The sequence below is a fragment of the Bos grunniens genome, chromosome 16 (assembly GCF_055505025.1).
Source record: "Bos grunniens cultivar Pamir isolate PY7600 chromosome 16, Bosgru_T2T1.0, whole genome shotgun sequence".
Lineage (NCBI taxonomy): Eukaryota > Metazoa > Chordata > Mammalia > Artiodactyla > Bovidae > Bos > Bos grunniens.
This window is the reverse complement of record NC_141180.1, coordinates 29,687,699-29,713,747: the sequence shown is the minus strand read 5'-3', so window position 1 is coordinate 29,713,747 and position 26,049 is coordinate 29,687,699. Positions and strand designations below refer to the sequence as shown.

The following is a 26,049-nucleotide window of genomic DNA, read 5'->3' as shown; positions in this document are numbered from 1 at the left end:
ACTGATCAGGGCCCTAGACTACACTTCCCAGGTCGCTCTGCGTGCACCTTTATATCTCGCGAGAACTCTGGGCTGTCACCCACTTGACCGGGCGGTTATACCGTGGACCGCTGGGAGGTGTAGTTTTGGGCTGGGAGCCACGCTCCCTGGCGCTCTGGCTCTGGTGGCGGAGAGACTACAAGTCCCAGGGGGCACAACGAGACCGCCTGGAGGGCGGGGGGTACGAAAGAGGAACTCGAAGGGTGCGGGGGTGAGTGAGGGGCCGGGGGCGGGGGGGGGGGCGGGCGCGGGGGCGGGCCAGGGGCTGGGGCGGCCCTCAGGGTCCGGCCCCCCGGCAAGGCTGCAGTGGCGGGGTGGGGCGGTGGCGCGAGGTCCGTCCGCTTTGCTCCTCCGCGGTCCGCGCCCCCGTCACCGGCTCCGGACGCCTCCGCCGCGCGGGAGGGCCAGCGAGTGGGTTTATCGCCCCTAGTGTGTCCACTGTGGCTCAGCGGGGTCTGTGTGCGTTGTCATCAGGACGATTTAATTGACGCTTAGTTTCCGTTTATTTGATACCGGGTTTCGGACGCGCGTCTCACAGCGTTTCAAGGCGCAGCGTTCGGGTTAACGCGCTCCTCGGAGGTTCCCGAGAGCCCAGGTGGCCCTTTTGTCCTGTTCCGGGGTCCCTGTGGCTCCGGGGGTAGAGCTGGGTCCCGTCCTTCTCCGCTCCTCCCAGCACCCCCACAGCAGTCTGTGTTAGCCGGAATCTGAACCGCCACAGTGATCTCACCAGCTCCTCGGAGGAAATAAAACCCGGGTTTTCCGGAAAGTTTCTCCTGGCACATGCGCGCCCCACCCCGCCGTGGGCGCTCCTCCCAAAGGCGGAGTGGCCGCGCCTCTAGGGGTCACCGGCACCCCGAGGGCGCTGCCGCCTCTCCTGTATTGCCCAGTTCCGCGAGGTAAGCTGTGATTTGTCCGGTAATTCACTTGAAGAACGCCCTCTGGTCACCGCATCACTGAGAATCCTGCGTCCCCAAGATCAAGGACCCCCTCCAGCGAGTCTCCAGGGGTCCTCCGGCAGCACTGTCTCGGCGCTGCTGAGGCCACAGAGCGTGTCAGCAGCCTGGAATGTTTTCTGTACAGCTGTCAGATCGGTAACTGCGCTGATGATCCTCCATGAGCGCGGGGGGATTTTCGGAACGGGCAGCATGTGAACGAGGAGTCTGTGTTCTCATTCTGTCCCGAGAGCCAAGTTCCGCCTCGGCGCCCTTTGCTTGCTGAGACGCTGATGAGCGGTGGCCTCACTGAGGAGCTGGAGATCCAGTGGGAGAAGCAAAAGCAAAGATCAGCAACGTGAACTTTGAAGCGGTTGGCCCCCTGCCCCTCTCCGCTCTCCAGCCACAGCCACGGGGAAGGTTGGCGAAGCGTGCATTCCCACCGTGATTCCCCGGGCAGGGCCTCCTGTTGGAAAGGCGTTCCTGAGGTTTTCTGGCCAGCACCCAACCCCAGTTGATTGTTGTTGTTCAGTAGCTCAGTCATAGCCGACTGTAATCCCATGAACTGCAGCACACCAGGCTTCTTTGTCCATCACTATCTCCCTGAGTTTGCTCAAACACATTTCCATTAAGTCAGTGATGGCCATCCAACCATCTCATCCTCTGTTGCCCCCTTCTCTTACCCTCAGCTTTTCCCAGCATCAGGAAATTGATGAGCCAGAATAATTCCCCCTGGATACCTGAAGTGTTACTTGTTCAGAAATCACAGTGACTTCTTCCTTGAAACCAGTTCCTCTAAGGAAAAATGAGTTGTGAAAGAAGACGTGGTACAATTTAAATTCTCACCGAATTTTTAATTACCTTGAAGAAGTTTTTGTACCCAATTCCTTAGCTTTTTGGCTAAGATTTTCAAAATTGAAAATGAATTGCAATTATTCAGTTCATGATTAAGTATAATTCACATAAGTGAGGTGCATAGATTCATTTGACCAATTTTGACAAATGTATACAGCTGTGTAGCCAGCACATTGTGGTGATAGAGGGCACTTCTGTCATCCCTAAAGCTTCCCTCGTGTCGGGTCCTCTGGATCGTCAGGTGGAAGCCCTGATCCCCATGTGATGGTGTCTACAGCTGGGCCCTTGGGGGTGCTCAGGGTAAGGTGGGGCCCATGAGGGGATCAATACCCTAACAATAGGAGGAACACAGTTGCTCATACACCAAGGAAGGGCCTGGAGGATCTTGCGAAGGAAGCCTTCTGCAGTCCAGAAAGGGCCTCACCAAACCCAGATCTGCCAGCACCTGGATCTTGGGCCTCCCAGACCCAGTTCTGTGAGGAGCAGCACCTTGTCTACGCTGCCCTGGGCTGACCGAGACTTCCTAAGCCTTTCCAGGCCCACCTCCCAGAAGCAGGCACAGTTCTGACTTCTGCCTCATTCCTTTGTGGTGCCATGTTAGACCTTGTAGTCTGTGGAGCGGCCTTGGTTGTCCTCAGCGTGATACCCGTCCCTGGAGGGCACTTGTGTGGGTTCCTGGCATTGCCTTGGGTGACAGAATTGTGCACATTCTTCCATGTGTGTTCTGTGGGCATGAGACTGCTGTGTGGGCTTGGTGGGCAGAGAGGTGTTTGCTTGTGTCTTCCATTTGCATGTGCTTGAATATTGATGCTGGACCTGTGGCGCCCACTCAAGGCATCTAAGCAGGTCCTTTAGGTCTCAGGATACAAGCTGAGACAGGTGTGTGTGCGTGTGCGTGTGTGTGTGTGTGTGCGTGTGTGTGTGTGTATATATATGCTCAGTCATGTCCAACTCTTTATGATCTCATGGACTGTAGTCTGCCAGGCTCCTCCATCCATGGGATTTCCCAGGCAAGAATACTGGAGCAGCTTGCCATTTCCTACTCCAGGGGATCTTCCCAACCCAGGGATTTAACCCACAGTTCTTACGTTTCCTGCATTGGCAGGCAGATTGTTTACCACTACTGTCACCTGGGAAGCTCTGCTGCTGCTGCTGCTAAGTCGCTTCAGTCGTGTCCGACTCTGTGCGACCCCATAGACGGCAGCCCACTAGGCTCCTCTGTCCCTGAGATTCTCCAGGCAAGAACACTGGAGTGGGTTGCCATTTCCTTCTCGAATGCATGAAAGTAAAAAGTGAAAGTGAAGTCGCTCAGTCATGCCCGACTCTTAGTGACCCCATGGACTGCAGCCTACCAGGCTCCTCCGTCCATGGGATTTTCCAGGCAAGAGTACTGGAGTGGGTTGCCATTGCCTTCTCTGGGGAAGCCCTGGCTCAGTCAATAAAGAATCTGTCTATAATGGAGGAGACTGGGGTTTAATGCAGATAGATAGATAATTACCATCCATTGTTTGAACTTGCCTATTCACATTATTAATGGTGTCTTTAAAATTAACTTAAAATCTTTTGGAGTAGTTTTAGATTTACAGAAAAGTTGCAAACCGAGGCACATTTGTGAAAGCTGAAGCACGACAGTGCTCTGTTACTGTTCCCGGCACTCCAGGCTTCAGGTCACATGCTGCCCCAGGGTCCTCTTTCTGCCCTGGATCCCATGACAGCTATGAGGAGAACTCCTCAGGTGTTTGTAGCACATCCCTGATTTGGGGTTTGTCTGCTGTGTTTTCTTCTAGTTGGACAGGGGTTGTGGGTTTTTGGAAAGAAGACCCCAGAAGTGAGGTGGCCCTCTTGTCACATCACATCAGGGCAGCTGACGTTTGAACGACATCTTGGGGGCCGTCGGCCTGGTCACCTGGCTCAGGTGGTGTCTGCCAAGGAGAGTTGCTCCTTGTCCTGTTCTCCAGTCTCTTTGGCAGCCACGCAGGGAGAGGCAGCCCACCCTGCTGGGGGTGGGAGCTAAGCTCAGGGAAGACCCACCGTCTTCTGGAATTCCATGAGGAGGACGGACTTGTGGGTGTGTGTCTGCACTCTGGAGGGGACCCAGCTCTGTGCTGTTTGGCTGGCTGCTCATCTGTTCCAGCCTTAACCACCAGGACGTCATCAACCCCCAGCTCCTACTTTTAAGAACTTCTTCCCTTTCTCACGCTGCCGGCCACTCCAGCTTCTCTTCCTCTTGTAGCATTCCTGCCACAGTTCTCCAAGGAGCACTAGTTCATTTCATTGGAGAGTGGGATTTAGAGACCAGGAACCAGGCAGTGGGTGTGGGCACTGCTGCTGGGGTCATTGCTTGTAGTCCTCTTAGCAGATAGGTAAGTATATGCCTGTTCACCTGTGTGTCTGTAACCTGTAATCTGTAACGAAAGTGCTTATGTGTAACCTTCTCACCACCATTGCCGTCATTTTCTTAATTGTCTCACCCCAGTGTATTTAGAAAGCAGTTTCAGAATTGTTCACCTGATATACCTCCCCACCTTGAAAAACAAAATTATCAACTTGAGTACAATGTTTTATATTCTGTTTCTTCTTATCATTGGGCTTAACAATTTCCAAAGAGTATTTTCTAAACACTCTCATCCTGTCCCCTCCTGTGTGTTAGTGTCATCCGTTGTGATACAGTTGGATTCGGTGGTCACAGTCTGCTTTCCATCCTGACATCCCTGGTGGGTGTTGTTGATTTTTTTGCGTATATTAAAGTATACTCTATGATATAACTTTCTGTGGGTTTTGGCAAATGCATAGAGTGTATATCCACCATAACAGTGTATTTTAATGAGCAAAAGTGTTTAATATTGTTGAAGTTCATTTTATCAGTTTTTCTTTTTTGGTTCACGCTTTCGGTGTTCTATTTAAAAGTCTTTGCCTAACCAAAAATCATGGGCTTCCTAGGTGGTGCTCATGGTAAAGAACCTGCCTGCCGATATAGGTAGACTGAAGAGACGTGCGTGCGATCCCTGGGTTGGGAAGATCCCCTGGAGGAGAGCATGGCAACCCACTCCAGTATTCTTGCCTGGAGAATCCCATGGACAAAGGAGCCTGGCAGGCTGTAGTCCATAGGGTCACGCAGAGTCAGACACAACTGAAGCGACTGAGCATGCACGTACACAACCAAAAGTCAAAAAGATAGTCTCCTGTAATTCCTTGTAGAAAGTTAATAGATTCAGTTTTGTGCTTAGGTCTGTGTTGTTCAGTTGCTCAGTTGTGTCCGACTCTTTGCGACTGCAAAAACCAGTTTGGACTGAAGGCCAAAAACCAGGCCTTCCTATCCTTCACCATCTCCCAGAGCTTGCTCAAACTTACGTTCATTGAGTCGGTGATGCATGCAACCATCTCGTCCTCTGTGGTCCCCTTCTCCTGCCTTCAATCTTTCCCAGCATCAGGGTCTTTTCCAGTGAGTTGGCTCTTCACATCAGGTGGTCTGTGAGCCATCTCTAATTGATTTTTCGTATGCTGTGAGCCTAGTTTCACTTTTTTTGGCTGCAGTAGGTTTTCGTTTGGAGAAGGCAATGGCACCCCACTCCAGTCCTCTTACCTGGAGAATCCCATGGGTGGAGGAGCCTGGTGGGCTGCAGTCCATGGGGTCATTAAGAGTTGGACACGACTAAGCGACTTCACTTTCACTTTTCACTTTCATGCATTGGAGAAGGAAATGGCAACCCACTCCAGTATTCTTGCCTGGAGAATCCCAGGGCCGGGGGAGCCTGGTGGGCTGCCATCCATGGGGTCGCACAGAGTCGGGCACGACTGAAGCGACTTAGCAGCAGCAGCAGCAGCAGGTTTTCGTTTTGGGGCAGGCTTTCCTAGTTGTGGCGAGCGGGATGCGCGAGCTTCTCACTGCAGTGGCGGAGCACAGGCCCTAGGGGCTGCAGGCTTCAGTAGTTGTGGCTTGTGGGCTCTAGAGTGCAGGCTCCGTAGTGTGGTACTGGGACCAGAGGTTGAACCTGTGTCTTCTGCATTGGCAGGCGGATCTTTAGCCACAGGACCACCAAGGAAGTCCTAGGCTCACTTTTTATTCCATGCGAGTAACCAGCTGTCCAGCACCACTTGTTGAAAGAATTTTCCTTTCCCCATTGAATTGCTTTGGCACCTTGTCACAAATCATTTGACTGTTTTTGTGAGGGTCAGTTTCTGTTACACTAATCTCTGTTCATCAGTCCACACTGTCTTGTGACAGTTCTGCTGTAATTTTGCTTGGGATTATATAAAATATTGGATCAATTTAGGGAGAAGTTAATAATATTGAGTCTTCTAGTTCATTCACATGGATTAATGGAGATATCACACATATATATGTGTGTGTGTTTGTGCCAATATATATATATACCATTATAGTATATCTTTCCATTATTTGGATCTTGAACTTCTCTCAGCAGTATTTTGTAGTTTTCTGTGTACAGCAATTACACGTTTTTTTATTAAATTTATTCCCACCAATAGATTGTTTTTGGATGCTATTGTGAATGACATTAATATTTATTTAAGTTTTATTTTCCAATCACTTGTTGCCAGTGTATAGAAATAACAATTGATTTTGCATTTTCACTTTATATTCTTGGAACATTGCTGAATTCACCTACAAATCATAGTAGGTTTTTAAAATTTCCTAGGATCTCCCATATGAACAGTCATGCTGTGAGCACAGAGGCAGGATCACTCCTGTTTCTAATCCTTGTGGCTTTTGCTTTGTTTTCTGTCGTTACTGCTCTGGCTTGAGCCACAGGGCGGTGTTGACAAGACCTGCAGAGGCTGAGTGTCCTGGCCTTGTCTCGGTTAGCCTGTCATGAGCTGTGGGTTGTTTGGGGATGTCTTTCTTCATGCTGAGGGTATCTCCTTCTGTTTTCAGTTTATTGAGTGTTATTATGAATGGGGCTGAAATTTTGTCAAAGGCTTGTTTTGCATCTGCTAAAATGGTTATATTTAGTAGAACCCTTTTATTCTGTTAAAGTGGTTGATGACTGGTTTTGATGTAAAGTCAGTCTTAAGTTCCTGGAAGAAACTTGTTCGGTCGTGTTTTGTCACCTTTCAGTATTTGCTGAATGCAGGCATGCAGTTTGCTAATGTTTTGTTAAGAGTTTGGGGGTCTGTGTTCATGAGGGATGTTAGTCTGCTTTTTTCCCCTTGTGATGTTTTTGTCTGGTTTTGCTGGTCTGGGTCTGAGTCCTGCCTGCTGGGCTTATAACCGAGTTGGAACATATGGCTTCCCCTCTGCTTTCTGAAGGGCTTTGTGTAGTATAGGCATTGATTCCTCCTTAATTTTTTGATAGACTTCACCATTAAAGCCATCTGGGTTCATTGCCTTTTCTTGTGGGAAGTTTTAATGTTATTAATTCAGTTTCTTTTTTAAAAAATATATTTATTTTTGGCTATGCTCGGTCTTTGTTGCTGGTCATGGGCTTTCTCTAGTTGTGGCAAGTGGTGGCTGCTGTGTCGTTGCAGAGCAAGGGCTTCTCGGTGCGGTGGCTTCTCCTGTTGGAGAGCATGGGCTCTAGTTGCAGTGCACGGGCTCAACTGCTCCTCGGCATGTGGGCTCTTCCCAGCCAGGGATCGGACCAGTGTCCCTTGCATTGCAAGGTGAATTCTTAACCACCGGACCACCAGAAAAGCTCCCAATTTCTTTAATGTATATAAAATTGTTCAGATTTTTCTTCCTCATCTGTGTCATTTTTGTTAATTTGTGTATTTAAATAAATTTGCTCATTTGGAGAAGGCAATGGCACCCCACTCCAGTACTCTTGCCTGGAAAATCCCATGGACGGAGGAGCCTGGTAGGCTGCAGTCCGTGGGGTCGCTGGGAGTCGGATACGACTGAGCGACTTCACTTTCACTTTTCACTTCCATGCATTGGAGAGGGAAATGGCAACCTACTCCAGTATTCTTGCCTGGAGAATCCCAGGGACGGGAGAGCCTGGTGGGCTGCCGTCCATGGGGTCGCACAGAGTCGGACACGACTGAAGCGACTTAGCAGCAGCAGCAGTAGGTTGTTGAATATATTGGCGTAAAGTTGTTTATAATATTGACTAATGGTCCCACCAGGTTTGTAGTGTTTGCAGTAATGCCTGTCTGCTTTTTAATTTCTATGTAGATAATTCACATTGATTTTTTTTTATTATTCTTGCTAGAGGTTTATCAATTTTATTAATCTTTTCAAAGAACCACCTTTTGACTTGGCTTACTTTCTCTAACTTTTGTTCATTTTTTGTTTCATTCATTTCTACTCTTGTTATTTCCCTTCATCCGCCTAACATGGTTTAATTCACTCTTCTTTTTCTGTCTTCTTAGATGGAAGCATAGATCGATGATTTTACACTTGTCTTTTCTTATACAGGCATTAAAAACCACAAATTTCTTTCTAAGCACTGCTTAGTTTCCTACACAAAATCTGATAGGTTGCACTTTATCTTTTTGTTAAAAATACTTGAAATTTTCTTGTGTTTGATCCATGAGTAATTTAGAAGTCTATTGTTTCCTTTACAAATATTTGGAGATTTTCTGAGTATCTTTAGTTATTGATTTATATTCTGAATATATTAGAGAATATATTCTGTATGATTTTTACCCTTTGAATTTGTTGACACTTGTCTTATGGTCTAGCATATGGTCTGTTAGTGAATATTTTGTTTGCATTTAAGAATGTGTCTTATAATTTTGTTGAGTGTCATATTCTATACTTGTGAGTTGAGTCAGTTGATATATCCTTTTTCTCTTTTTCTCTACTCGTCCAGTCAGTTACTGAAAGAGGGATATTAAAGTTTCCAATCACAGTTGTGAATCTGTCTTTTTCCTTTTAGTTCTGTCAACTTCATGTATTTGGAAGGTTTTATTGAGTGCATACAAATCAATATAAGAAGATTGATTATCTTCTTGATGAATTTACTGTGTTATTGTTGTGAAAGGTCCCTCTCTTCTCTAAGGCAGTTATCTTCTTGAAGTCTGCTTTGTCTGGTATCAATATATTGGCATGAGTGTCTTATGCTCAGTAATTGTATAGACTATCTTTTCCATCTTGTGCTTTCAATATTCTGTGTCTTTATGTTTCAAGCTTGTTTCTTTTTTTAAAATATTTGCTTCTTTAAAATTTTTATTTATTTTTAAATGAAACAAAGATGAATATTTTTAATGATAAAAAGTACAGTTCACAAAGAAGATAGACATCATAAAACCATTTAACATGAAACAACAAAGGAACAAAGATACATAAAGCAAAAATCAGAAGAAATATAAGGGAAAAAAATATAATCATAGTGAGACATATTAACATTTCTCTGAGAATATTTTATCAAGTGCAGAAAAAATAAGAATAGGAGCATCTTGAATGATGTCATTAATAATTTAAATATAATAGATTTCTACTTATATTAATTTATATTAATCTTATATCCTACATAAAATGTTTAAAATTTTGTATATCATACGTTATTAGATGTCCATAGGACATTTAGAAAAACTGGCAAAAAGATAAACATTACTAAATTTCAAAATGTAGAATTCTTTTCTTGTGTGTTTCAGTTATACATAAACATATTATTTTTTATATTTTCCGTTGTAGGTTATTACAAGATATTGACAGTAGTTCCCCATGCTGTACAGCAAACCTTTGTTGCTTGTCTCATATCTATTTTTAAAATTAGAAACCTAGCAATCTATTCATACTAAGTTAAACAAGTAGAATCAAACTGTCATAATTTTTTTTAGTTAGGCAAAAATTCATAAGTTTTCTAAAATATGTATATTATGCATATTATTTATATATATCTATACAAGAGTTAAACTTGTTTCTTATAAAGCACATATCATTTGGTCTTGCTTTTTTATTCAATCTGACAATCTCTATTTTAAAAAAATAACTTTAATAACTATCATTTATGAGGCACTTTATATGTATTATGTACTTTCATTTTTTCCGGATATTTTATTGCAGTAAAATGTACATAATATGAAATTTGCCATTTTAACCATTTTTAAGTCTATAGCCTGTAACATTAAGAATTTTTATGATATTGTACAATACTTACCACCATCTGCCTCTAGAACTTTCCATCTTTCCAAACTGAAACTCTATCCCCATTAAACACTAACTCCCATTCCTCCTGCCCAGCCCCTGGCACCCACCCTCCTACTTTTTGTCTCTATGGATTTGCTGCCCCTGGTGACCTCATATAAGTGGAATCACACATTATGTGTCCTCTCGTGACTGGCTTATGTCACCTTTTATTACGTCACGCATGTTGTAGCATGTGTCAGAATCTCCTCCTGTATAAGGCTGAATGATCTTCCATTGTATGCATGGGCCACATTTTGTTTATTCATTCACTGATGGATATCTGGGTTGTTTCTACCCTTTGTGTGTTTGTGTGGCTATTGTGAATAATGCTGCTGTGGACACCAGTGTACAAATGTCTCTTAAAGACCCTGTTTTTTATTCTTTTGAGTGTATAATCACAAGTGTAATTGCTGGATCATATGGTAATTCTGTGTTTTATTTGAGAAAGTGCCCTGCCCTTTTCTACAGCAGCTGCACCACTTAACATTTCCCCCAGCAACAGAAAAGGTGGTGGAAATTTCTCCACGTTCGTTTTTTCTGGCTTTTTTGGATAGCAGCCATCCTCACGGTTGTGGAGTAGTATATTTGCTGCATTTCCCTAGTGGTTAGTAGTGTTAATCTCTACTTTTTGATGGAGTATTTAGTACGATTATTAGAGTGTTTGGGTTTAAGTCTACCACCTTCATGTGTGATTTCTGTTTTTTCCATCTGTTTCTCTATTCCTCCTTTCCTGCCTTTTATTTGGTGAATCCAAGTTTTTAAAAATTTTGTTTGATATTTATCGACATTTTAGTTCTGCCCTTTTGTTACTTTTTTAGGGGTTCCTGTAGAGGTTTAATTTGTCATGGTCTACCTTAAAAATTAATCCTATACTTCACAAACAATGTGAGATCTGTATACAGAGGGTCCCAGTGACCACCTTCTACTTCTTATACTCTTGGAGGGATGTTTTACTTCTTGTGCTAGAAAATCCTACCACACAATTTTTGTCTTTAGCTAATATTCTTTAAAAATAGAGGTGTAGTATATTTAATTTTTAAAGTCTCAGATGTCTTTGTTTACTACATTGAGAATTTCTGAGTCCAGTGGCTAAGACTGTGCTCCCCCTGCCAAGGGCCTGGGATCGATCCCTGGTCAGGGAATTAAAATTCTACAAGTCTCTCTGTGCAGCCAAAATAAAAAAGAGAACTTCTGTAGAACTGCACCATACTTGGCCAGACATGCTAAATGTATTAGTTGAACACTGTAAAACAAGCAGTGCCCACTGGCTTCAGGAGAAACATTTGGACCCCAATTCAGTGTGGTGGGTAGATAGGTGCTCTGGCACCAGGCCTGGCTGGTCCTCACCCTGCCATGTACTCGCCATGTGGTCTTGTGGAAGCCCGTTTTCCCCTCTTTAAAAGGAGTCTATTGCAGGCATTGTTGAAAGGGTCGAATGGGTTAATATGAGTGAAGAACTCAGAGTGGTGCCTGGCACACAACGGGTGCTGTATGATCTCCAAGTTGTGAAAATACATATCATAGGAGAATAAACCTCAGGTGATTGATTTGATCATCCTTCAGGGAATGCTTTAGAGATGAAAGGGGCTACTAAAGTAATGTTCAGTGTAACTTACTATTTTAAATTAATCTTTTTGCGACTGGAGTCACATTCTTAAACGAGAATAGTGTTTGGGCATCCATCCCCTGTTTGTTGTCCTGGGGCTGATTCTTGCCCAGTGGAGACAAGACCGTCATGGCCAAGCAGTTCTCTCCATGTGCCCTGCTGCTGACCAGGGGCAGGATGTTGGAAACAGCCTCTGTGCCCACCATTGGGTTTTTGAATAAAAAAACCATGCAGTGCAGTTAGTTGTTCCCAGGGTAGAAGAATTAGCTCCAACAAAGCGACTCTCCCTCAGGTGGCAGTTATCAACCAAGAACAAGCTACAGGAAGCAGCTGCCTGAGGACACCTGAGAAGGGACACGGCAGGCAGGTTCTGAGGGCAGCTTAAACTTAGAGGAAGTGGCAGGCCCAGAGTGTGTTTCCTGTTTGTATGTCGTAACTTTGAGGGCAGTGTAGTTGCAGCGGTGGTGTGGGGTGGTTAGAACTCTGGTGGAAAGACCACGCCCTTCCTTGTTAGACAGGGCGAGGAGCTGGGCATGATGCAGCTGCTTCAGAGTAAGAGAATTCCCAGAAAAATGAATTCTGCAAATAAATTCTACTCCAATTTCTGGCCAAGCCCTGAACCAAGCATACACGGGGCAGGTGGGAAGCCACCTCGACCAAGAGTGAGGCCACCGCTTATCACAACATTGATGGTGACAGTTTCCTTCTTGAATCTAATGAAATTAATTACCTACTAAATCATAACCATAAACTCTCTTCCCTTGCTTCCCTTGTAGCTCTGTAAAGAATCAGCCTGCACTGCAGGAGACCTGGGCTTGATTCCTTGGTCAGGAAGATCCCCTGGAGAAGGAAATGGCAACCCACTCCAGTATTCTTGCCTGGAGAATCCCATGAACAGAGGAGCTTGGCAGGCTACAGTCCATGGGGTCACAAGAGTCAGACACGACTTAGCGACTAAACCACTACCACCAAATCAAAACCATTCCTCTCTTCAGAGGAATATAATTGAATTCAGAGTCTCTGCAACATAACAGGTTGCAGAGTCTTTGCAATCCAAAGTTACTCCACATACAAAGAGCTGGGGTGCTGTGAACCATCCTCAAGGGAAAATCAATCAACAGACTGTCATCATGTAATGACTCGGGTGTTAGGTGATCAGACAAGCACTTCAAAGCCAATGGAGTAACTGTGTTCAGTGACGTAAAGGAAAATACACTCCTAGTGAACAAAAACATAGGAAATCTCAGCAGAGGGATAGAAAATGTTTTTTAAAACCAGTCAAATGGAAATTTTAGAATTGAAAAATATAACACTTGAAATAAAACATTCACTGAATGGGCATAATAGACTGGAAAGGACAAGAAGTATTCAGATGGGGGAAAGCAAGAGGAGCCTTAGGGACTCAGAGGGCATCGACAAGTGTGAAGTGCACAGTGACTGTGGGGCCCGGAGAGGAGGCGAGAGGCGCGGTGGGGCCGGTGAAGCGCTTGAAGAACGGACTCTCCCAGTGTGGCGAAAAACATAGACTTATAGATTGAAGAAGCTCAAGGAGTTTCAAACCGGGTGAATATGACTAAAACCACACCTGGACACATCATTTTTAAGTTACTGAACACTTTAAGATTCGCTTTAAAAATCTTGAAAGCAGCCAGAGAAAAACAACAGATTACATACACACAGTGCTGTGAACACTAGAAACTTACCATCAGAGGGCCAGTGGAGTGCTGGAAGAAAGACAGTCAACCTCCCAGCAGCATGTGCTAAATACAGATATTTTCAGAAAAAGGAAAGCTGGTAGAATTTGTTGCCATCATCTGTGTACTGTCAGAAATGCTAAAGGAAGTTTTTCCTGGCTGAAGGTAAATGATATGAGAGTGAAACTCAGATCTTTATGCGAGTGATGAGCATCAGAAAGAGTAAATACTTGGGGGAACGTCTTCTTTAAAGTATGTATTTAGGGACTTCCCTGGCAGTCCAGTGATTAAGATTCCACACTGCCTATGTAGGGAGCACTAGCTCAATGCCAGATCGGATAACTAAGATCCTGCATGCCACGTGACTCACCCCGCTCCCCACCAAAAAACGTGAAATATGTATTTAAAGAAAAAAATCAGAACGTGTCTTGAGTTTGTAATGCATGCAGGTGAAATATGCATGATGGCCATCACATGAGCGCAGTGAGGGGTCCACAGACCTGCAGGTTCTGCCTTGGCGTGTCGTGCTGCAGTGTTCTAAGCAGGCTGTAAAACGGGGTCAGGGCAACAACCATGAAATAATGTGGAGAACCATAACTAAAGAACTAGAAGGTAAATTGAAAGGGAACTTAAAAAAATTCAAATAATGTAAAAGAAAGCAGGAAAGAGAGAAGTAAAACACTGGAGAGACAAGCAGAAAACAAAACGGTAGCCTTAAACCCAACCACAGTGTCATTATACACTTGCCAAAGCCCAGCATCAAAAGTGATCCTGTTCTAAACGTGGACTTGAGGCAAGAGTGATGTGCCCATGAAGGTTCATCAGAGCGCTTCCCTGGGGCAGGATGTTGATAATGGAAGAGGCTCTGCTTGTGTGGGGGCAGCAGGTGTATGAAGCTCTCTCACTTCCTGCGTAGTTTAGCGATGAGCCAAAACTGTTCTAAAAAAATAATCTTTTGTGTATTAAGACAAAGGAACAAGTAGAAAACAAATAATAAAATGGTATGCCTGAGTCTAACCACAGTGATATTTACATTAAATATTAGTGGACTAAACTCTCCAGTTAAAAGTTAGAAATGATAAGAATGGATAATAAGCAAGACCCTATGACATGCTGTCTATGGGAGATTCACTTTAAACATAAAAATCACAAGCTGAAAATAAGTGGATGCAAAATGTGTATGTTTACAAATTGCACAAGAAGGCTGGAGTGGCTATACTAATATCAGGTAAAGTAGGTTCAAGATAGGGAGCATTACCAAAGAGAACCGGAAAATTCTAGTGATAAAGAGGTTGTTTCGTCAGAAAAACATATCAGTTACAAATACACCCAATAAAGGGAATAATAAGCAATTACACAATCATAGGCAATTTTAACATCTTTCTCTCACCAGTTGTTAGAACAAAAGACCTAAAGAAATCAGTGAAGACATAGAGGGTCTGAACGGTACTCCTGGAGTCTTGACCTGAGTGGTGTTTATAGAGCCACACCCATCAGAAGCAGAACACAGATTCCTTCAAGTGCATGTTCTCTAACGTAGACCAAATGCTGTGCCCTGAAACAAGCTTCCAGGAAAAGTAAAGAAGTAAAGCTGCACTTATTTGCCTAGGACATGATTATTTACATAGAAGATGCTAAGAAATCTGAAAAAGTGCTTAGGATGGAAAAAAGCAAGAACCATTAGAGAAAAAATGGGTGCAGTTAATTTTATGAAAATGAAACATTTGTTCTTCTAAAGAGACCCATAAGAAAATGAAAAGACAAGTCACAGAATGGGAGAAATGTCTGCAGTACACATACCCGGCAAAGGACATGTGAAGAGCTAGCACGTAATAATAGAAAGACAGCTCAGCCGAACACGGTGGCCCAGAGATGTGAGTAGACTCATCACAAGAGATGTAAGGTGTGTGAGTGGCCCACAAGCAGGACAGAGGTGCTGACCATATCTAGTTGCAGAAACAGATGGGAACAGAGGAGAACCGCCACCCACCTGCCAGTGTGTGATCACGACCTGGTGTGGCCGGAGCAGGTGAGGCGCTCGGAGCTGCAGAGGCTGCATGTGGAGCCATGGCCGGAGAACAGCTGGGCATTAGCTTCTCAGAGTTACCTTGGCCCAGTGCTTCCAGATGTTGACCCAAGAAGGAAGGCAAGTGACCATGCAGGAACAGGCCCAAGAATGTCCCCGGCAGCGTTAGCCAAAATGCGGAAACACCCATGTGGCCATTGGCAGGGAGTGGGCAGGGGAAGCGTCCTTACAGTGCATGCCACTGAGTCACAAGAGGGCAAAGTACAGAGGAATTCAAAGATCCCCGTGGCCATGCTGATGGGCAGGAGCCCAACCCAAGGTGCGTGGATGGTTCGGTCTTTTCCCCTGAAATTCCAGGAGACACAGTCCACGTGTAGTGGTGGGGTCTGAGAAGGGGCAGTGTGGTGTGCACACTATCAGTGGTGTCTGTTAAGAAGCAGATGGAGGTGTCGGCTGAGCTGATTCCTGAATCAAAGGTGGCAGTGTGTGTGTGACACCAGTAGTTGCCACCGAGGGGACTTCACATCCTAGAAAGGGGCCGGTGCCCCAGGGAAGAGCTGGTGTTTTTAATGAGGGTACTTGACTCCAGACTAGGGGAGCACCATCTGTTCCATCAGCCTGGACTGAACCCAGGACAGAGCGAGCAACAGGACACACCCCAGCCTGGGACCCCTGGGCCCCGGGCCAGTGGACGGAGCCGCTCGTCATCCCCCAGGCCCAAGTGCGCTCTTTGGGACACACCCTCCCTTGAAACTGAACTCGTCTTCCTCATGCACAGCTTCCTCCTACAGCTGTTTTTAATAAGAGAAAAGTCTTTTTAGAAGTGACTTTTGTGTGTTTGGGACAGATTATAATTGTGGTTCCCACCTGGCAGAAATTGATTAAAAATCCAACTAACGTTTACTTCCAGGATCGTGCAGGCTAGTGTGTTTCCCTGGTTACTCTAGAGATGTGGCAGCATGAGCACTAAATCACCTGGGCTGTCTCGTTTCAAGTGGTTTCCGTGTTAGGAAGTTTACTTGAGGCTGGTGGTCCTATTTCGTCTGTTTGCTCTCTGGACCCACCGGCCACCAGAAGCTCTTGCCTGGGACTCCCTGTGCCGTCGCCCCAGCTAGAGGTTGCTCACATGCCCTTCTGTGATGACAGCAGGTGGGCAGCTTGTGTTCCTCTGACCGGCCTGGCCCTTCAGAGGCACACCCACCGCCGGACAGTTCTGTCTCTGGGTGAAAATGCTGGAAAATGAATGCAGGTCTTACGAGGACAGGATGAAGTGGCGGGTAGAATGGCCAGCTCCCCTGACCCCTCCGCTCAGGTTCAGCCTCCCTTCTGGGCAGCCCCAGTACACGGGTGTCGGAAAGCCAGTGGGAGGGAGTGAGTCTGTCGGATCCCAATCCGGGCAGGCTGAGCCCTGGGGGCTCCTGAAGGGAAGTCTGGTCAGACCCTGAGCCCCAAGGCCAAGGCCCAGACGTGTTTGGCTGTGCTTGACCAGCAGCGGGGCCTCACCTGTCCACCTGGATTTGCAGGCTGGGCTCCAGGGTTGTGACACTCTGGAGCCAGCGACCAACCCCCTGACTGCTGATCGAGGGTGTCGAGGGCCTGAATGTCTGCGGCCCTCATCCAAGAGGGCCAGGTAAGTGTCCTCTGCCCCAGCCCGCTTCCCTCAACCATGCCCTGCGCTGGCAGGTGGCACCTGCGGCCACACAGCACCCCTCTCTCTCACAGAGCCTGCACTCCGGGACATGGCGCTCCGGCGTGCCGTCTTCCTGGCTGGCCTCCTGGTGGAAGTTGCTAGCAGAGCCTCAGGAACTGCGGTAAGCACCTGTCATGTGGCACGTGGGCCCTTCACCAGGGGGTCTTGCCCTTCTACCTGTGGGCGCCACCCTTGTCCCAGCCCCAGAGACACTGACTGTACACCCTGCAGGATTGGGGCCTGTGACTCTGGGTGGGCAGCTGACGCACGGGCCTACCCCTGGCCCCTGCTCCTCTCTGCCTGCTAGACCCTCCTTTCCCTCTGCCCAGCTGGACCTCTTCTTGGAGCTGAAATGGGGTCTCCACACAGCTGCCCACTGGCACTGGCCAGAGCTAGTGGGATGGACAGATGCCCGCTCCAGGCTCAACTTGGCCAGGTGACGACTACCAAGTCAGTGACACAGGTGTGCTGAGCAGTGGTTCCTGGAGGTGCCTGGCCACGTCTACACACACCCGGCTGCCCGTCTCCAGGATGGTGGGCCTTCCGGCCACTCTGTCTCAGCTGGGTTGGGTGGGACAGGACAGCTGAGCCTCCCTTCTCAGGCTTGGCCTGGCCCCCATGGCGCCCTCCATTTCTTGGCCACCCTTAGGCGCTCCTTGCCAGTCCTGGGCCAGGTCTTGGGAAACCTGGGTGAACACAGAGCAGAGCTGCCTGGAACGCCCTCTCGAGGCACCTCTAACCATCTGGTCTGTGAATGAAGCACCCACACCACCCACTCCTGCATGTGGGCCTGGCCAGCGTGTTTGCCCCTGAAGTGCTGCCTGGGGCAAACTTTTCCTCTGTGGGGGCCGAGCTGGAATCCCCCCAGGGGGTGTCTATTGCAGGAGCATCACTGAGGCGTCCAGGCCTGTGAGCTGTTTGGTCGGGAGGGAGGGGCAGACACATCATGAGAGCCACCCAGGCCTCTCACCAGGGAGGCCACGGGAGCCTGGGTTTATCTTCCTGAGTCACCACAGTCCAGAAACACATGTGCCTGTTTTCTTAGCAGCCTCATTTTTTGATTTTCAAAGCCACCAGCTGCAAGTGGCGACTAATAACTTCATGTCTGAAATGCCTGCCCTGTGCTTGCCTGTAGCTCACAAGGCAAGAGGTGGCAGCTCTGCCCCTGATCCAAGAGACCCCTGAGAAAGGGTGGCAGGGAGGCCCCGAGGGAGGGCAGCGGGCAGTGGAGGAGAGGTCTATCCCTGCCCACTAGGCTGCTCCAGCACATCCCTGACGGGCTCTCTGGGTCAGCCCGAGGGAGTCTCCTTCCTGCTCTTGGGAGTCTGGGTGCTGGGGAGAGTGCCCCAGCAGGTCCCAACCGGACACCTCAGTTGTGATTCAATCTCCAAACGCTTGCCAGAGAGCAAGTGCTGTCCCAGGGAGGGTCTGTGCGGTGTAGTCGTGTGTCCTGACCTCGCTCTAGGTCAGCAGGTGCAGTCCCCAGATGCTGACTATAAGAGGCTGGGCCCTGGGCGTAGGGGTGAGCTCTCTGGGAGCCCCTCTGTGGATACCACCCTGGGCCTGGCCCACACACACCACCTGGCCACAGAAACTCACCGCTGTCTCCCCTCTAGGGTCAGCAGCCTGAGTGCTGTGTGGATGCGGGGAACATCAACGCCACCTGCCCAGGCACTAGCCTGTGTGGCCCAGGTGAGCTTTGGTGTGAACCAGCCTAGGCGGCCTAGGGAAGGAGGGGCTGGGGTGTGGGCAGAGGCAGCAGGGTTGATGGAGCCTCATGATGGGAGTTGAGGGCAGAACCCCAGGAGGACACGGTGGCCTCGTCCTGGGAGGTAGGGGCAGGCAAGACTGCCTGTTCCCCGCAGCGAGTTTCAGCTGGGTTGAGACAAGCTGACGTAAGATAGGAGCAGCAAAGTACACAAAACGTGTGAAGTTTTACGTGACTCAGGAGGAAATGAAGCCCCAAACGAGTGGCAGAACCTCAGTGCTAACACATCAGATTGAATGAGGAGATGATTGTGGGCAAGTGACTGAGACACTGGGGCAGCTGAAGGGGATCGAGGGGGATGGTGACAAGGCCCCTGAGTCCTGTCTCCTCCTGGTTGGGGGAAAGGGGCAGCTCTCATGGGGTTTGTTTCCTGCTTCTGGGAAGAAAAGGGAGGTCAGAGCACCCTTCTGGCACCTGCTGTTTTCTCATTGCCTCACCTCAAAACAATCTCTGTGCTGAAGTGGTGACATATTCTGGTTTCCTTCAGTCCCCACTTGAAACTTTACCTTCAGATAATGTCACATATTGAAAACCAAGTTGGTAGCCATGGAGAGATTTGGGTTAGAAGTTGTGGGACAGGAAATCAGCAAAAGGGAAAGAAAGCAGATGGAACCAGGCAATCACCGGCTCCCACGTTGTGCTGACCCTCAGTCCTGGGACAGGCCATCCCATAGACCACGTCAGAAAGAGGGTTGCGGGTGGGCTCCATCCACAGTGAGGCCTCTGCATGTGGGCAGCAGGTGGCGGCAGCATGGAAATCCTTGATACAGCCCGATTTTCTCTGGAACTTTCCAGAAGGCCCGCATGGCAGCAGGTTGCCGTGACCTGTTGAGTTGACTGCCCTGAAGGTCACATCCGTTTGCAGGGCTTTGGGAAAAGGCAGTTTTGGTTCTTGGTGATTCCAAGTCAGCAGGTGGACGAGAGGCAGAAACGTTAGTTTAGAGAGTCAGAGCCAGACTCTGGAGGAGCTGGGGATTTAAGGATCCAGTCCAGTTTATGGGGGCTGGACCTCAAGGTTGAAGAGCAGGACTGGAGTCTGCTGTCCACCAGCCAGACCAGTCTGCTACTGAAAGATCACTTCTCTCTACAGCCACCCCTTTCCACCAGAGAAAATCACAGTGACACAAAGTGACTTAAAAATAAGTCTATGCTCTTTAAATTGGGCCTGATTGTTTAAGAAATTTAGCCAAAGCAGTGATTGACCACATAGGCTCTTTTGAAGTCTACTTTGCTGGCCTCTTCACAAGGACTCTCAGATGGGACTTCTGAAGGCCTCTCGAATCCAGGAAGCCTAGCCGAGGACTCACCTCCAGACCTCACCTTAGTATCTTTAGGTTGGGGTGAATTCCCCCTTCCTGAGTCCCCATGTGCCAAGGTTCCTGGCCTTTCTGGGCGGTGACCTTCCTTACTCACTGGGAAAGGTGGAGAGCCAGTGAGCCAGGCCCTGGGCTCTTTTCCAGGTGCTGTAAGGCTCCATAAAGTCAACCTTTGCTCCTTAAGTCTGGTCGCTAGTCCTGCCCTGCACACACAGCCCAGGGCCTCCTCGTGGTCAGCCACCCTGGCAGTTTTGCCAAGGAGCCCAGTTACCTTAGGGCTGGCCGAGGGAGCCCTCGAGGGTATTGCTGCCTTGGCAACAGGTCTGTGCCCAGGACCCCACATTCCTGGGCCTCCTTGAGATGCCTCCCTGACGTCTGCCCCTCCCAAGAAATGCCAAGTGAAGGAAAAAGAGTCCACCTGCTTCAGAAGAGAAGCCCGGTTCTTACAAGAAATGAAGGCCTATTCCTAATACTTGTAGATTCCATTCTTGTAGAAGCCGTTTCCAAGACGTCCAGTAAGGGGCCCATGGGGATCCCCAGGCAAGAAAAAGCAGGCTGTGGTTCCTGTGGAGGGGCTTCTTTTTCTGAAGTCCATCCTAACTTCCAGAATGGGTGAACTAGTGTTCTGGAATAAACATAGTTTTACAAACGCAAAGCATAGCGCTCCCTGAAGGCAGCCAGCTGGCGTGGCTGTGCTTCGAGCTGCCTCCCCTGTCCCCTGGCACAGGCTGCTACGGGCGCCCGGCTGAGGATGGGAGCATCAGCTGCATCCAGTGCAGGAACGGAACCCACAACAGCTCCGAGTGCAGAGGCCGTACGTCCTTCCGCCCCCCTCCCCACCCCGTCCTCCGGCCTGCTTCTCCCCAGGGGGCCACACCTCCGAGTGCTGGAGGAAAGGGTGGGGATCCGGGTTGTTGTCCCCCGTCCTGGGACACTGTCCCCCCGTGGCCCCCAGAGTCCCCTCCCTGAGTCCTCATGTCCCTCAGAGCAGCTGTGGGGCAGGGGCTGCTCTGCCTCCATGGCCACCTCCCTTTCTCCTTTCTGGGCCACAGTTGCATTTGGGCTGCATCTCTGGCTCCCCGGGGTCCTCCAGCAGCACTGACTGCTGTGCTCCCCTACAGTTGCCGGCCGAGGTGCACAGTTCCCTGTGAACAAGAGCGCAGGGATGCCTGGGTGGCAGAGTGTTGGTAAGTGTCTCAGCTCACCACGCCAGTTCTGGGGAGATGCAGGGCACCATCAGAGCCGTTTCCAGTGCAGACACAGTCACCCGTGCTGGCCACAGCAGGGCCATGTCCACAGTCAAGGGCAGACTCCACCCCAGCCAAGAGCTCTGCATAGGACCCCGCCCTGCTCACAGAGCAGAGCCTGTGGTCTGGAGGCTTTATCAGCTTTGAAGTCAGGGTCTGGGGTTGATTCAAAAGGGTGGGTGTGGCTGGGGTCACTTGGCATGGGCCCCCACATGCCTCTGAACAGGCCATACGTCTTAACCTTTTGCCTTGCTCATAGCCACCACCCTGCCCAAGCCCCCCAGTCCCTGGGAGCCCAAGACGTATGGTTTTCCACGATGGGAAGACATCCTGAGGAACCCCAGCCCTGTCCCTGGGGGCTCCTCTAGGACGTAGGTCTCTGAAGAGACTACAGACACTGTAGGCAGAGAAAAGGGCCCACTACGCCACCTGGTCCTCAGGGCAGACACAGGAGCCACCTCCTGGGCACTCTGGGCCCCAGCCTGCTCCTGCTGCCAGGAGTCCCATCGTACCTGAGACACCTGAGGAGCCACAGAGTGGCCAGGCCATGGGGGTATGGTACTCAGGCCACCCGAGGCCACTGCAGTCAGGGGGCAGGACTTGCCCTGGGCCTGGGGTTGATTCAAGAGGATGAGTGAGGCCACCTCCTCTTCTGAGGTGTTGGGGTCATGATGGGGGTTATGATTGTCCAGACCCTGGTCCTTCAGCAGAGGACATGTTGACCTGGACCAATGGTTCAGGCCTTCCCTGCGAGTCTCAGAACTGGAAGCAAGTAGCCTTGTGCTGCTGTGGGCTGAACAGCAGCGTTAGGGCAGTTGGGCACAGACAGCCCCTGCCTCTTGCGATATGGGGCTGGGCCCTGCAGCGGAGGGGGGTAGGTAAGGCCCATGCAGTCCAGTGTTGAGCCCATTTCCTTTGTGGCAAATCTAGGCCAGTTTAGCTGGAAGTCGTCCCTCCTGAGGCTCCAGTGTGGCCGTAGCTGGCCTCCTGTCTACATGGCAGGGTCAGAAGGGCGCTTGCCACAGGCTTCTGAACGCAAAGTCCCCCTGCTCGGCATCAGTCTGCCGGCTGTCCTGATCCTGTGGAGGTGGAGATGGCTGGTGTCCTGGTGCTGGGAAGGCCACCCGGGTGACAGTCGACAGGCGAGCCAGGGTCATCCTTGTGCCAGAGCTGTGGGGCCCTGAGTGGGTGCCAAGTAATGAGGAGGGGATGGAGAGCTTGAGCTGGGGACCCTGGACCTCTCGACAGCCCACCCCCTGAGAACTCCCCAGCTGACGCCTGGGGAGTCAGCTGAGTGCAGGGGACCTCTGCATGCAGGACCCTCGGCCCTGTGGGAGCCCAAGTGTGCACACCACCAGCCCTCACCTTGCTTGCAGGGGGCCCTCAGGTGGCCGCCTCCCTCTTCCTGGGGACGTTTCTCATCAGCTCGGGCCTCATCCTCTCCGTGGCTGCATTCTTCTACCTCAAGCGAGCCAGCAAGCTGCCCAAGGTCTTCTATGGAAGAAACAGAGGTACCCCCTCCTTCCAGGGGTCCCAGGGGAACAGCATGGGGCCGGGCTGAGATGCTGGTGTCTGGGGGCAAAGCTTCATCTCAGGCAGCCTAGAGGGGGCTGGGTTGTCACATGGCTCTCGTGTCAGGATGGGGGGGTGGTCACATCCTAGGAATGGTCTGTGTGGATGTCATGGGGTCTCACTGTGAAGGTGACGGTGGCAGACACTCTGCAGACTGGCTTGTCTGCTCCATGGAGATGGCAGGATGCTGGGGAGGGTAGTGGGTGGCTTGATTCAAGGCGATAAGGGGACACCATCCCAAGTGCAGGGGTAGGCTGAGGGCATCCACAGACACAGGAGTAGGGACTGGAGTGAGCCTGGATCCAGGGACCCTCTGCAGGCTTGTGGACCCCCAGGCTAAGGGATACACGGACACCTGCCTAGGCTGAGAGGACCCCTCCGCAGGCTGATGGCCCCTCAATACCTGTTTAGGCTGAGGGGACCCTTCCTAAGCTGAGGCTCCCCCAGGCTATGCCCCCTCAGGCTGAGGGACCCCCACAGGCTGAGGGCTCCCCAAGTGAGGCTCCCTTAGGCTACGTGCCACCCCCCCCCGCTCAGGCTGAGGGAGCTCTGTGGCCTCCAGGTGACACCTGTGCTCTCCCTGCAGCTCCCGCCCTGCAGCCTGGCGAAGCCGTAAGTACCCAATGGGCAGGCGGAGGCCCTGTGTCTGTACATCTGGGTGTCTGTCCGTCTGGACTGGTGGTCGTCCTGCCCACAGTTCTCACTGTGCCTTTTCTCTTTTCAAGGCCGTGATGATTCCCCCACCTCAGTCCTCAGGTACGTCAGCTCCTCCTACCCCACATCCTATCGGGTGCCTTGTCTGGTGAGAATTTCCCTTTTATTCCTCAGATGCTCAGTGTGTCAAGGGTTCCCAACATGGGTCCAGAGTCACCTCTGCCACCCTCTGCCCTTCTCCAGGACCCCGCTCTGCCCGAGCCAGGAGCTGGTGGCTCGCACCGGCTCTCCTACGGCCCCTCCAGGGTGACGGGCACTTTAGTTTGACCGTGTCATCTGTGTCACGGTTGATGCCGTGAGTAGGGAGGTCGCAGCCACAAGCCACAGAGCAGGCGTCACCCGCCTCCTCCCCAGACTGTTCCTGCCACCATGCAGAGATCTGGAGTGGGGACAGGTGGGGACGTCCTCCTTTGGGGGACAGAGAAGTTACTCTGTCAAGGCTAGATCTGCTCTGTCCGGTGAAACACACATCTCATTTCTTCCGAGTGGCGCCGTGTCCAAGCACAGGTGCCTATATTGTCTCCCGCAATGGCCATAACAAAGTCTGCAAATTGGGGCTCGAGAGGACAGAAGTGTCTTCTCTCACAGTCCTGGAGGCCAGAAGTCACAAGTCCAGGTGTGGGCAGAGCCGCTCCTTCCAGAGGCTCTGGGGCGGGTCCCTCCTGCCTCTTCTGACCTCTGGGATTGCAGGTGTCCCTGGGCTTGTGGTCACATCCCTCTGGCCATTGCCCCACCTTCCACTGGCTTCTCCCCTCTGGGTCTCCTGCTCTCTGCCTCCCTCTCATGAGGACATTGGACACTGGATTTAGGGCCCATCAGATAATCAGATCTGCCAAGACCATTTCTCCAAGTGAGGTCACATCCCCAGCTTCTGGACCTTAGGACGGGTACACTGCAGGGGGCCACCGTCCACCCTCTAGCACATCACGACCTGTGCCTTTGTGTTTTAGGAGAGCCAGACCCTTGCCCTGGCCAAGGGGCTTCAGGTTTCCAGGAGGTGGAGCTCAGTGGGCTTCCACCCCCATTCCCCTGTGGCTGCCCACCCCCACTCCCGTGAGCCCCAGGGAAGTCTGCTGCCCTCCTGCCATGTCAGGCCCTGCTCTGACCCCGCCTGTCTCTGACTCTATTTCAGTGCGGAAGCCGCGCTACGTCCGGCGTGAGCGGCCCTTGGACAGGGATGTGGGCCCCACCACTGTCTCCTCTGTGGAGGCCCGGGTGAGCAACGTCTGACCCCAAGGTCCACCCACAGCTCCACGCACCGCAGAGGAGGGGCCCCCATGCACAAAGGCTGGGTGCTGCCCAGCGAGGCCTCAGGATGGGCCCAGACATGGCCCTGGCTTGGCTCGTCTGATTACAGCCACATATGCAAAGGGAGAGCCACCCACCTGCAGGGCTTCCTCACCGCACGTGTCACTCAGTGTGACCAACCTGGAGCATCACTCCAGCCTCTGCACCTGAGCCCAGGTGGGGAGCCAGGCAAATGGGGTCTGGGCCCCATGAGAGAGACAGCCTGCAGGACCCCGGGTGCTCCTCCGCCCTGGAGCCCATGGTGAGCAGATACGTTGCATCCTTTCTGAGAGCAGTGAGGCCCAGGCCTTTGAGGTTCCAGCTGCGTCCACATGGAGGTGGGACCTGGGGACTACCTGCCCACCCCAGGCTCAGGCACCACAGGCTGTGCTGCGTTGCTGCCCAGTCCCAGGAGCTGCAGGACTGAGCTGCTTGGCTTCCTGCTGACTCCTGTCTGTGTTCAAGCAGAAACGCATTTTGTACAGAAGTCCAAGAGGCACGCTGCCCTCATGTGAGCCCTGCCTGGGCCCCAGGCGCTACAGGTCCTCATCCACCTGGGGATGGAAACTGGCCTGAAACTGCTGGAGGTCAAGGTCCCCCAGGGATGTGTCCACCCAGGGCCACATTTACCTGTGACTGCTGCCTGGAAGCCTGGACTGGCTCATCACGCCAGCCTCCCAAGGACCTCGCTGGCTGGCAGTCCTGTCTGGCTGCCCCCACCCTGAGGCACCAGCCAAGGTTCCCGTGGAGACTGGAGTGTTGGGGCACCCGCTGCATGCGGGTGGAGTGTGGCCTGGCCTCCCCAGAATCTCTACTGGGACTGCTGTCTCCTCCTTCAGGATCTGGTCCGAGTCCGTGCCGCCCAAGACAGGGCCTGTGTGGCCAGCCTCCCAGCTTCTGCACCGTGATTCCCACTGGAGCCTTTGCAGTTTCTGGACATGAGCTCGGTCACCAGGACATGAATGGATGACTAGCTGGTGGTCATGAGGGGCAACCACCTGAAATTAGCGTCAATAAACCACTCAGGCCTTTCTTACTGCTCCAGGGTTCCCTGTTCCTCAGCAAGGAGGAAGCCTCTCACGGGAGATGGGGAGCTCCTGACGAGGACCCAGACCCCCACCCTGCAGGCAGCCCCAGTCCTGAGGATGTTATGGGAGAAGGGGGCTTGTCCCAAGTGACCTCATGTAAGTAGGAGATCCCAGTGGCCCCCA

General features: G+C 50.6%; 1 protein-coding gene and 1 long non-coding RNA gene across 9 annotated transcripts; one reads left to right on the top strand and one right to left on the bottom strand.

Moving 5' to 3' along the window:
- The first annotated feature begins 60 nt into the window (after nucleotides 1-60).
- On the top strand, nucleotides 61-25,870 carry C16H1orf159 (chromosome 16 C1orf159 homolog). 8 transcript variants are annotated; one of them, XM_086343939.1, is made up of 11 exons: nucleotides 82-250; nucleotides 16,768-16,874; nucleotides 16,967-17,055; nucleotides 17,264-17,397; nucleotides 18,551-18,626; nucleotides 20,746-20,832; nucleotides 21,140-21,205; nucleotides 22,642-22,776; nucleotides 23,424-23,449; nucleotides 23,563-23,593; nucleotides 24,684-25,870. In XM_086343939.1, the coding sequence occupies exons 4-11, from the start codon at nucleotides 17,287-17,289 to the stop codon at nucleotides 24,779-24,781; spliced, it is 630 nt and encodes a 209-aa protein (XP_086200065.1). In that variant the 5' UTR covers nucleotides 82-250; nucleotides 16,768-16,874; nucleotides 16,967-17,055; nucleotides 17,264-17,286; the 3' UTR covers nucleotides 24,782-25,870. The 8 variants fall into 8 exon arrangements, 7 of the variants coding, with proteins under 7 accessions (XP_086200063.1, XP_086200065.1, XP_086200066.1 ...); XR_015143290.1 differs by having other exon boundaries at nucleotides 118-250; nucleotides 17,264-17,370; nucleotides 22,583-22,776; XM_086343935.1 differs by having other exon boundaries at nucleotides 118-250; nucleotides 17,264-17,370.
- On the bottom strand, nucleotides 21,965-22,788 carry LOC147356457 (uncharacterized). The gene is made up of 2 exons (XR_015143291.1): nucleotides 22,631-22,788; nucleotides 21,965-22,445 (listed from the first exon to the last, which is right to left on the bottom strand). It is a non-coding gene; the product is annotated as an uncharacterized LOC147356457 (long non-coding RNA).
- Nucleotides 25,871-26,049: the final 179 nt, after the last annotated feature.

Bases quoted from the DNA above. Each gene is read 5' to 3' on its own strand.
- C16H1orf159 (XM_086343939.1), top strand. From the start codon at position 17,287: ATGGGGTCTCCACACAGCTGCCCACTGGCACTGGCCAGAGCTAGTGGG. The intron at 22,777-23,423 runs GTACCCCCTCCT...CTCTCCCTGCAG, and splicing joins CTTCTATGGAAGAAACAGAG to CTCCCGCCCTGCAGCCTGGC. The intron at 23,594-24,683 runs GTACGTCAGCTC...ACTCTATTTCAG, and splicing joins TCCCCCACCTCAGTCCTCAG to TGCGGAAGCCGCGCTACGTC.